At 34.9% G+C, this 12,179-nt stretch overlaps 1 protein-coding gene and 1 long non-coding RNA gene across 2 annotated transcripts; one reads left to right on the forward strand and one right to left on the reverse strand.

Annotated features, from left to right (window-relative positions):
• The first annotated feature begins 1,911 nt into the window (after nucleotides 1-1,911).
• On the forward strand, nucleotides 1,912-8,440 carry LOC125468558 (probable disease resistance protein At4g27220). The gene is made up of 5 exons (XM_048564528.1): nucleotides 1,912-5,700; nucleotides 5,778-6,539; nucleotides 6,630-7,237; nucleotides 7,608-7,891; nucleotides 8,271-8,440. The coding sequence occupies exons 1-4, from the start codon at nucleotides 3,028-3,030 to the stop codon at nucleotides 7,873-7,875; spliced, it is 4,311 nt and encodes a 1,436-aa protein (XP_048420485.1). The 5' UTR covers nucleotides 1,912-3,027; the 3' UTR covers nucleotides 7,876-7,891; nucleotides 8,271-8,440.
• On the reverse strand, nucleotides 6,972-9,782 carry LOC125468591. The gene is made up of 2 exons (XR_007250993.1): nucleotides 9,159-9,782; nucleotides 6,972-7,285 (listed from the first exon to the last, which is right to left on the reverse strand). It is a non-coding gene; the product is annotated as an uncharacterized LOC125468591 (long non-coding RNA).
• Between the last annotated feature and the right edge of the window lie 2,397 nt (nucleotides 9,783-12,179).

Raw genomic sequence — 12,179 nt, forward strand, 5'->3', positions numbered from 1 at the left:
TTCTTTTCAATATTTGTTGTTTTAGGTGTTTGTACTATATGTTATTGTGTTTTGATGTTCATCCATGTCAACTGAAATTGAGCTAATCCCCCCTTATAATGAATTTTTATTTTTCTCATTGCAATACAAAAAGTTCAAAATCGCGTTACTATATGGTGGTGAATTATAAACTCTTCGAAATTTGCATATTGTAAATTAATAATGAGTAAATAAATATACACATGCATTGAAACCATCAACTGAAAATATGACTTTACCCCTTGAAATTCAATTTCCTTTAACTAAAACTCATCATAGTATATTTTCCTTACAAAAACTCAATGACTTTATGTATATATTTTTTTTGCTTCTCCTGTTTATATTGTTAGAAAGCTCCTATTAACTCTTCCCCATAGAAGTTATCTACTCATATATTTGCAGTGTTGTGCATGGTCTGTCCTCCTTGTGCATGCTAACATTCAACATTCAAATTTTCTAGCAAATTCGTGAAGCACCACTACCAGTACTAAATATATGATTTGTTGTTGAACAAGGCATAAATTTCAGAATTTCAATTTTACTCTGCTGGATAATTGCATTGCATTGGTTCACGATACAGCTATGTATGTACTTCTCGAAAACTCTATTTCTTTCCAATATTTGTTGTTTCATGCGTTTGTTTTTACCCTACTTGACCAAGAAACAAAAGTGTTAGTTTTATATTCTAGTGCCCGTCGAATATTGTATTTCAGCTAAGCTCCAACACTATGACTAGGCTCCAGCTCAACAATTTTATTGATTAGGTTTTGACTTTACACAATTTTCTATTTTTAGATGCCCAAAATACCCCTAGTAACTTATGTCAGATTAAAAACAAATTTTAAAATCATGATTTCATTGCATATTAATAACAAAAGGATATGACGCTAGGGTTTTCATTTGTTTTATTTTTTTCCTTTTTAAATTCCTTAGTTGCTTTTCAAATTTGCGTAAATTAGGATTTTTTTTTTTTTTTTGGGTTTAGTTTTTCCGTTTTCAAAATATATGAGCATTAGTTACCAACAAAATATAAGAACGTTGTTGTTTTTTTTTTTAAATTATTTAATTATATTCTATATAAATATAGGTAAATTATTTTACCACACATATATAATAACAATAAAATGCGGTTAATGTATGTAATAATACATGCAAAATAACTTACCTACAACAAAATGGATGTGAATTGGTTCAAGACTTATTTTACCTATATTTCACATATAGGTATGGGGAAATTATATTACCTACTTAAAGATAAAGAATGTGATTTGGTTCAAGATTTAATTTACAATTATTTCAAATATATAGATATAAGTAAGGGGAATTTTGATCTAGGTGCAACATCCCTAGCATTTAGACTTTTTATTAAACTATTTTCTACAATTTTGGTGCCACGTTTTCTAAAATGTCCTTTTTTCAAAATTCAAAATTACATGAAGTGTCTTTGATCCACCAATTTATTCAAAAAGTTGCTCCGAAATCTAGCCTTTTTCAAACCAAATTTATTATTTTTATTAATCCAAAACAAGGAGACATATTATTAAGTTATCAACCAATGATATGTACCAAAAATTAAAATTAAACAAACCAAAACTAAAATCAAAAGTACCATAAACTAGAATTAAACGTACCAACACTAAAACTAAACTTATCAATCAACGATATATACAAAACTTAACGTACCAAAAATTAAAACTAAACATACCAATCGATAATATGAACAAAATCAAGTATGAAAACCTGTAATAAACGTATCAATAATGTATACAAAATAATTCTCTCAATAAAATGTAGACATAATAATTTAAAAAATATAAACATCCATCATTTTCATTATCTTGAACGTAAAATTATATTTTAATTTTAGGAGAAAAAAAAAATTTTTTACGAAGAAATGATAACAAAGAGATAATTTGATAAGCATCAGGTGGGACTTTGTAGCAAGGCTTCATATCGTTACAGGTTTGAGCAAAGTGATGCTTAAGCCTTAAGGTATGAGTCATAGAGGAAAACTAACAAACACCAACACAAAACTCAAACAAAAGATAAAGATAGGAAAAAAAAAAAATTGATAAGTTTTCCGGCTGGGCTCAAAATTGTCATAAATGGTGGGTGATGGAGCAGAACGGAGTTAGAAATTTTTTCTAGCGGGGACGACCCGAAAGACAACTAAAAAAAATCTTATTATACTATATGGTTTATACCCAATATGATAATAGGGATAGATTTCAATGATGATGTATCACAATTTCAATGTTACAAAAATTTCAATATAGTAGCGGAAAGTGGCAAAGTGATGAGAAAATATCAATACATATGATAGGCAGGAGAGGGGTTTTTCGGTTTGAATAACAGAACAAAACACTTTTGCTCATATAATATTTGATATGAAGTTTAAGTGGTATGAACGTATGATATAGATACATATATTTTCTTTAAAAATAAGGAATGTATATTATCTAATTGTAGTCTACGACTAAACAAACGAATTACCTAAGTGGGGGTATCTGCCCCCAATGAGCCTTCATTAGCTTCGTCCATGTGATGGAGGAAGGAGGCTTGAAATTTGAGACAAACCATGAGGGCTGCTAAAAAATAAAAAAAATAAAAAAATTAGAGGAGGTGTGGGGTCTATGGTAATGGGATGAGAATGAATGAAAAAACAATAAAACAAAAAAATAAAGATATAAAAGAACTGAAAAAACCCTATATATCACGTTGCTTACCATATCATGTAAACCTCACAATAGGCTTAAAATAATGTGGTTCAAATTCGTTTTTGACGATAATCGAACCTAAGATCTCTAACTTACAAATGAATAGAAATACCACTAGATTGTAGTATTAAGTGATAATACAACTTAGATTTAAACAGGACAAAAATATATGATTATTAATGTTGTGTTGGGGTGCTTCTTTGGTTTAGGCATTAGAGAACTGAGCGCGAGACATACAAAAGACACCAGCAAAGAGGATCACTCCAGCCATAGTCTTTGATTTCAGAAGGAAATGGAAATTATAATTGCAATTGCCTCAAAAATTGGAGAATGCTTGGTCACACCAATAGGAACAGAGTTTGGCTATTTGATTCATTACCATTCCAACCTTGAAAGTCTTAGGGGTGAGATAAAAAAGCTTTTTGACAAGAGAGATGGAGTGCAGCGATTGGTAGATGCTGCCAAAAGGAACGGTGAAATCATCAAACCTGATGTTCAGAGTTGGCTAAAGAATGTGAACGACATGATCCAGAAAGTGTTACATTTTGAGGATGAAATTAACAAGAAAAGGCGATGTATGAATCGATGGAGCTTGAATCGGAAAACCTATAAGATTACACAACATGTTCTTCAGCTCCAAAACGAAGGAGCATTTGAAAATGTGGGCCATCCTGCACCTCCACGAGGGATATGGTTAAAATTCAAGAAAGGTTTTAAGGATTTTAAGTCCAGAATGGCACACATGAATGAGGTGATAGAGGTTTTGAAGAGGGAAGAAGTACGAATGATCGGGATTTGTGGAATGGGGGGTGTGGGTAAAACCACAATGGCGAAAGAAATCATCACAAGATTGGCAAAACTGAACCTGTTTGATAATATTGTAATGGCAACTGTGTCTCAAAGTCCAAGTATTAAGATGATCCAGTTGGACATTGCAGCACAAATAGGTTTGGAATTGAAGGAGGAATCCGAGTCCGGAAGAGCGCTAAAGCTGCATGACAAACTCATGAAAATAAAGAGGATCCTGATTGTATTAGATGATGTCTGGACAGAGCCTGATTTTGAGGCTATAGGACTCCCTTGTGAAGATGCTCATAAAGGGTGCAAAGTTTTGTTGACATCAAGAGATTCCGAAGTCTGCAACGCGATGGGAAGTCAACAAATCATTGCAGTCCGGATTTTAACAACAGAAGAATCAGAGGAGCTCTTTAGAGAAATGGTAGGTGAATCCTTCAATGCTCCTGATTTACATTTCACTGCAAAAGATGTTGTGAAGGAATGTGGAGGTTTACCTATTGCTATTGTAACTGTTGGAAAAGCCCTAGAAAAGAAAAAGAAGCATGAATGGGAAGATGCCCTTAATCAGCTGCGAAATTCTAACCCAGTGAACCTCCATGGAGTGGACAGCAAAGTTTATTCTAGTATAAAATTGAGTTATGATGGCTTGGAGAGTGATGAAGCAAGGTCATGTCTTTTACTTTGTTGTCTATTTCCGGAAGATTATAATATTCCAATTGAGTATTTGGTTCGATATGGGTGGGGTCGAGGATATTTTAGTAGCATCGTTACTTTGGAAGATGCAAGAAATAGAGTGCATTCTTTGGATGACCAACTAAAAAGAAGGTTTTTGTTACTAGATGGTGGCAGGAGTGAGACTACAAAAATGCATGACATAGTTCGCGATGTTGCCATATCGATTGCTTCAAGAGATCCACATCGATTTCTGGTAAGAAGTCATACTGAAAATAAAGAGTGGCCAAATTTAGCTACATATGACACAATTTCACTGGTTGGCGATCTGGAGATTCCAGTTGGTTGCCCAAAACTTGAGCTTCTACAGACGATGAATGGACGTTTTTCAAAAGGTAGCATGGACATCATTTGTAAGGCGATGAAAGAACTGAAGGTTTTAGCTTTGGTGGGAATGGAAATGGAAGACCTAGGCTCATCAAGATCACCAGGAGTACCGAAGAACCTGCGGACCTTGATCCTAGATGGGTCTGACTTTGATGGCATGTCTACTGATGTTTTTGGGCCTTTGGAGAATTTAGAAATACTCAGCTTTCGGGATTGTTATTACATGCGTGAGTTGCCGAGCGAAATTGGACGACTTAAACAGTTGAGGTTGTTAGATACGACAAACTGCAGGAATCTTGAGGTGATTCCACATGGTATCTTCTCCGGCTTATGTAGACTTGAAGAGTTGTATATGATGGGTAGCTTTGATAAATGGGACCTTGGAACAGGAAGAGAAGATAAGAGGATGGCAAGCATTTCTGAGGTGATGTCTCTGTCTGATCATTTGAAGGTTCTATCCATAAATGTCATCCACTTGTTGCCAAAAGACATAGTCTTGAAAAACCCAACAATAAAATTCCATATATACTTTCGAACTCGGGCAAGGAAAATGATCAATCGATTTGCTGAAAGTGATGCGTTCCAAAATTGTTTGGTGATTGATGACAGTGATGCAAAGGAGTTGATGGAGAGTCAAGCAGTTAGACTTATGTTGAAAAAATCTGAAAAATTGGCTTTGCACTATGTTAACAATTTCTCTGCCCTCAGTGATTTAGACGAAGAGGGATTTCAAGATTTGAAAGTTTTGTATCTTGATATTTGTCCAAATATCGAGTATCTTGTAAATGGAACAAGTGCACTCTTTTCTCGCAGACAATTAGTTAGTCAGCTTCCAAATAGCTTTTTGACCAACCTAAGATTCCTTCGATTGTCATATTGTGGTGCCTTAAAATATGCCTTTTCACTATCAGTAGCGAAAAACTTGGTACAACTCCAGGAATTACAAATTCTTAAATGTGATCAAATGGAAGAAATTGTATCAAAGCAGGGGAGGGAACATGAGGAAGCAAATACAATAACTTTCCATAAATTAACCAATTTGAATCTCCGGGATCTACAGAGTTTGGCTGGTTTCTTCCAAGCTAACAAGCTATACTCCAACCAAGAGGTATTTCCCACTCTCCAATCTCTATGATATGTGGAAATTTGAAATTGTTTAACTGATAATGATTTTTCTTTTTTCAGGAAACAACGGCAAGGGTTGAGCATCAATCTGCAGGAATATTTGAAAAAGCAATATTTCCATCAAAGTGCATTTCATGGTTTCCAAGTTTAGAAGAGGTAGTATTGAAATATATGGAGTTTGAAGGCGTGCTATTTGATCTGAAAATCCATATAGTTATGGATGGGCAGACAGCTCCAACATGTCCCCAGTTACGTAAGTTGAAGATATCCAAATGTTCGTTTACACACTTGTGCAAAAACATTCCGTCTGGATTCCAGGGTTTCCAAAATTTGAGATATTTGGAATTGAAATCTTGCTCTGGAATAAATTATGTGTTCTCGCATTTAATTGCCTCGGAACTTTTGAATCTTGAAGAGGTAAAGATAGGTGGATGTCGGGACATGGAAACTATAGTCAGAATCACAGAGGAAAATGAAGAAGAGGCGACAAAAGACATGATTTTCTCTCCCAAACTGAACATATTTGAAATAGTATACCTGCCTCGTCTCACAAGTCTTTGTCCAGAGGGATTTACATTTCAATGGTCATCCACGAAAAATATGCACGTGTACGGATGTGAAAAATTGAAGACATTGGGTGCTGTAATTCCACAAAGAAAGAAGTTGGAGAATAAGTCCGAGAAGGATTCAACAAGTCATGATTTCAGCACTTCTCCAACACGTTCATCAAATTGGTGCCCTGATGGGTGTGGATGCATACCATATTCAAGACCAAACGCCCAACGCCCCATTGAAATATTGCCACGTCCAATTAATCAGGAGGTAAGCTTTTAAATCAGGTTCAATTAACCTCTATAATTACAACTTTTAATTAGTATTGTATCGTCTTGTTGATCGTGTTTAATTTTCTAGGTTACACCAACTAATCTGGAGGACTCAAATGATGATGATAATCTTGAAGAACTTTCTGTAAGTGAATGTAATTCAATGGAAGTGATTTTCCAACTCAAGGGACCAAAGCATGAAGAAAGTAGTCACTCCGTTGAAGCATTCAAAAAATTGAGGTCCTTGTGGTTACATACGTTAGCAAGTTTACTGCATGTTTGGGAGACAGGTAGTTCACAACCGATGTTCGCAGGAAGCAGCTTCGGAAACTTGAAATCGCTGAGGGTCTATAAGTGCAACCAGTTGAAATACTTGTTTTCTTCGTCCATAGTCAAACTTCTTGTGAGTGTAGAGGACATACAAGTTGAGAAGTGTGAGCAGATGGAAGAAATCGTTGCCGCAGAAGAAGAAGAAGCAGGGGAAATAATTACATTACCTAAAGTGAAGTCCATCAAGCTTAAAAGCCTGCCAAAACTCAAGTATTTTTGTGGCGAAGCTTACACTTTGAAGTTGCCGTCTTTGGAGTTATTGAAGGTTATTAATGTGCAAGACTTAAGGCCATTTGATTCTAAGCTTGTTGACACGCATAATCCCCGATTGCAAGTAAAACCCGCATTTCGACAGGAATGGACAAGGTATGCTTTAGATTAATGTTTCTAATTTGCAATCACTTTTGTGTCCACCTGGAAGACCGCATCATCAATATACAACCACTGATATGCTTTACTTTAAAGTTTGTAATTTTCAATCACTTATGTGTGCGTATTTAAAGATGATTTCTTTTTTTTTTTAACATCTCACTTTTAAATCTTGATGTATACGTGGAATTTGTAAAGTTTTTACAGAAGACTATATAATAACATACATATATTAATGTATATGTGTGTGTGTATGCGAGTATGTGCACACTAAAGTGTATTTAAATATATATATATATATATATATATATATTTTAGAAAAGTCAATTATATCTCAAGAAAACATCGTCTTTTATTTCTAATACAGTAAGGATGAAGATGACAAAATCGACAGTGAGGATGAAGATGAAGATGACGAAATCGACATTGAGGATGACGATGACAAAATCGACATTGAGGATGACGATGACAAAATCGACATTGAGGATGACGATGACAAAATCGACATTGAGGATGACGATGACAAAATCGACATTGAGGATGACGATGACAAAATCGACATTGAGGATGACGATGACAAAATCGAAGGCAAGGATGAAGATGACGAAACCAATAGAAAGGACGAACACAATTGATTGATCAAGCACAAAGGTTAGCATGTTTCCATCTCCAACTTATCTATATAGCACTCAAAAAATATTCTACCATGTTTTATATAATATATACATACATGTATAGCACTTGAAAAATTGAACAGTTTGGATCTAAAACCACAATCTGCTACCTGATTCATTTTTCCGAGGTAGCTAATAGCAGTTCAGGTGTGAGGAAGAAGCATTTCAGATTACCAACTGCCTCAAGAGAAACCTTTATCAGAAACACATATACAATAAACATAACCGTAGTGCTAAGTGGCTTAAAAATTAATTGAGTCCTTAACCCGCTTTTTTTGAAAACACATATACAATAAGCATAAGCGTTTCAACTTATTCCAATTTCAGTGATTTCTAATATTCTCCAATGCATGCAGGAAAAGAGTTTAAAGAACGTTGTGGCTACAGCAATTCGTTTACTATATCATATGTACAAACCAATAAAAGGACATTTGTTGCACCAGAATTTCATTCCAAAAATACTATTTATGTTGCTTATTTTATGTACCATAAATTTCGATTGCGATTATTACTGTTTGTTTCTAAATTCGCATCATTTGTGTTTGCTTATTTGTGCTCGAGTTCTTGTATTCCCATTTATAATGATAATTTGGAAAAGTTCTGTAATACCATACACGTATAAGATGAATGACATGTTTGTAGAATGACACATGTAATATTGATCATACACATGTAAGCTAAATAATACCATTCACTAAACGTAACGGAAATCATATTTATCTAGGCATGCTTAATATTTGATAAAGAAAAAACATTTCTTAAATAAATGTCCACTCACACCTCAGGTTAGCTCTCCCTTGAGTAGCCTTGTCTACCAAATAGGTAAGTTCAGGCAACTTCAAGAGAGAATTTCCTCCACATTAAGTCTTAAACATCTACTGGACAGCAGGCAATTTAAAACCAAAGTAAGCTGCTGAATACAACTACAATAAACAAGGAATCAGGCTAAGCTATTGCCTTCATCATAACATGATTTTGACCCCCATTTTCTAATTTCCTACCACATTTTCACATTCTTTCCATGAATTTTATAATTCCTACGCAAAAGAGTTCAATCCCACATCATGCTATAGACATGCTTCAACTATCAACCGGGAACGTAATCGTTAGGGATTTCAACAACTTCACAGATACAAAAATTACCATAAGTCTCATCTCCGACATTCACACACAAAATCCAATAAAATTCGAAATCAAGAATCAATCCCAAAACTGAAAGTTGAAAATTTGGAAAAAGAACTTACATTGGAGAACAGCCCACGAGAAGAGGATCATTTCTACCTCTTGGGTCGAGGTCAAATTCCGGCGATATTGGCCGGAAGTTGGCCGGAAAACCCTGGGTCACCGTTTCTTAAATTTGAAGTTGAGGAAAATCGCCTACGAATTTATAGAAACTAACTTGGGGATTGGATAAAGGACGGCAAGAGCATTCTGGATGTGTAGTTTGAGAGCCTTTGGTGACCCGTGGATGACAGAGCTGTTGCGTCGGCACTCGGCAGTCGTCGGCTTGCTGTATAATGGGGCTCCTGTTGCAGCGCAAAACAGAAGGAGGGAGGATACGGGAGGAGGAAAGAAAATGGGTTTATCCCACTTTTTACATCTTAATTCTTTTCCCCTTTTTTTTTTTTTTGTGGGAATAAATGATATTATCTATCATCAAAAGTACGTTTGATATGTGAGATGAGACAGAACATGTTTTGATAATAATAATAATGGCGAGATGTAATATAATTCAAATTCGCATGTAATGATAATTGAATATAAGATTTTCCACGTACAAGTTACGAATAAAGAAGAATATCATTAAATTTTTTTTCACTTTTAATAAACATCTAAATAAAAAGAAACAAAATGAAAAGGAAAAGAAATAAAATAATTTGAAATAGAAATGAAAAATAAAGGTAAACTGACAGCATAAGGTAATCAATCATGGTAATACAAAATTATTATACTATCCTTAAACTTTGTAGTGCCGTGGAATCTTTATTTTAGTTCTAAAATTCGTTCTGCTTATGCTCACACGATCATATTGATGAGCACTACAAGAAAATATTAAGATGATAGGTCATATGAAAGTTTTCCCTGAGAATGTTTTTGATGGATTTTGCAATATGGCAACCATGATTTGCAAAGCCCACCATTGCAGAGCTCTGTATCGGCCTGACTTGTGGAGCCACCATCGCAAAGAAAAAGAACCTAGAAAGCTCAATCCTTGTCCTTTTCTTTTATAAATGTCGTTTTAGTGAACCGAATGTTCCGATTCCAACATCCAAAATACCACAATGTGAATTTTTTTCATACTACAATTGGATTGTATCTTAGAATTATCAAGTTTTGGAGCATTGATTATGCCATCATGCAGCTTTGTGTTGGATTTCGTTAGAGATCGTAATTAATCAATCACCCCTTCTGTGTCTCCCTTCAAAAGCTCAAATTGAAACCTAAACTCCCTACCAAATAAGAGCCCAATTTGACAACCAAAATCTTCATCGTTCGGGCATCAATGTTCTCTTAAATTCGCTATGAGCAAACCGTCATGAAATCTCCTTCATGGACATCTCATAAACTTAGAACGATACAGAGAAGATTAGTGTGATTTTTACGCTAGGATTACACGTATGAATCGCAAAATAGTTCCTCCTCCACTCTTTGATTCTCTCTTTCATTGGCTAACAATATTTTCCTCTACCTTTTCATCCTAAGTAAGAAATGAGCATTTGTCAGCATCTTTCTGAAAATTTCACATTTGACCTTAATTTATCTATTTAGCACTATTTGACCAAATGACAAATTTTGATTGTCTAAATATTTATATCAAACTACAAATAATATTGATATTATATATTTATAATGTGACTGGAATTGTAGTACCCAACATCTCTATCTTGAAATAAATTTTGTTGTCTATGAAGTGGCCAACTCGACCCTCTCTTATACTCTTTAGTCCGGTCCATTTTGAGTTTGTGTAAATATATCATTGTTTAACAATTGACATTTAGTATTGCGATTTAATAGTATTCATTCTTAGGTTCGAATCTTAAGAGTGACGAGTTTATGTAAATATATAATTGTATTAAAGAAAAACAAAAAAATGTTTTTTTTTTTTTTTGGTTGAACAAAAACATGAAAATGCCTTTAAGCCCAAGTGCCCCCTACCCTGTCGCTGCCTACAAAATTCCTTCCTCGCTCTTGTTTCCCTCCCTTTCTATCTCTCAGACGTTTGAGGACTCAAAAACTCCCTCTCTCTCACTCTTTGCTTCCTCAGTAAATTTAATCCAATGGATTTTTTGTGTACCCTTGCAGTAATACAGGAAGACTTTTGTAGTATCTCTGATTGTTGGATGATACTGGAATAATTATTAGGATTTTGAAGAATTTCTAGTTTGTATGATATATGTGCTAAAAGACCCAAAATTTTGAAGTAGAGCTGCCATGGAAGATGCTTGAAAAGAAAATCATCTGATGAGTCAATGGAGTCGTCATCGTCTCCAAAAGAGAACGACAAAAGCTCGAAACAAGCTTGCGTCGAAATCAACTTGGAAGAGTCCCTTGCTGCGCACTCGAATTTGGGATTACCATCCTAAGTTCGAAGAGCATATATACAAAAGGGTCATTTTCTGACTTGAGACCATGACTTTCCCAACAAGAGTATTAGTGGGGGTCCGAGAAGGTTTATTTCTGCTTGGTTTAATGAGCTTCCAACTTGGTTGGAATATACTATAGCAAAAGATGCTTTGTATTGTCTATGTAGAGAGCAAGCCTGCGGTGATTGCTTTGTTAGTAAAGGGTTTTCTAATTGAAAGAAGGAAAGGTTGCAGGGTCATGTTGGAGGACGGAATAGCGCCCTTAACCAAGCTTGGAGAACCTATGATGCTTTATTAAAGCAACACCAAGCACTAAAGGAATGTAACACTCTTTTGGATGTATCAATTGTTTGTACGAGGTTTCTTTTGCATCAATGGCATCAAGGCCTTATATATTGCAGAGACGATGAATATTAAGGTTCAAACAACGAAGGAGTTTTTCTTGGACTCAGGAACTTCCAATGTGATCATCACGAGGAGTTAAAAGCCATCACATTGAGAAATCCTCCCTTAGGTCTAAAGTTGACTTCACCTGATACTCAGGACGTCATAACTGCTTTTTCAATGGAAATCATCAATGCAATCATTAAAGATATTGGTGGTTCACACTTTTTCCGTTCCTATTGATGAGCTTCATGACATGTCTTCAATTAAGCAATTGGTTATTGTAATACGTTTGGT

Source organism: the organism of the source record quoted next, unplaced genomic scaffold, assembly GCF_019419815.1.
Source record: "Pyrus x bretschneideri cultivar Hongxiangsu unplaced genomic scaffold, Pyrus_bretschneideri_v1 Contig39, whole genome shotgun sequence".
Classification (NCBI taxonomy): Eukaryota; Viridiplantae; Streptophyta; class Magnoliopsida; order Rosales; family Rosaceae; genus Pyrus; species Pyrus x bretschneideri.

What these genes read in the sequence shown, in the direction of transcription:
- LOC125468558 (XM_048564528.1), top strand. Translation starts at nt 3,028, where the DNA reads ATGGAAATTATAATTGCAATTGCCTCAAAAATTGGAGAATGCTTGGTC. An exon ending in CACGTCCAATTAATCAGGAG is followed by an intron (nt 6,540 to 6,629) that starts GTAAGCTTTTAA and finishes TTAATTTTCTAG; the next exon opens with GTTACACCAACTAATCTGGA. An exon ending in TTTCGACAGGAATGGACAAG is followed by an intron (nt 7,238 to 7,607) that starts GTATGCTTTAGA and finishes TTTCTAATACAG; the next exon opens with TAAGGATGAAGATGACAAAA.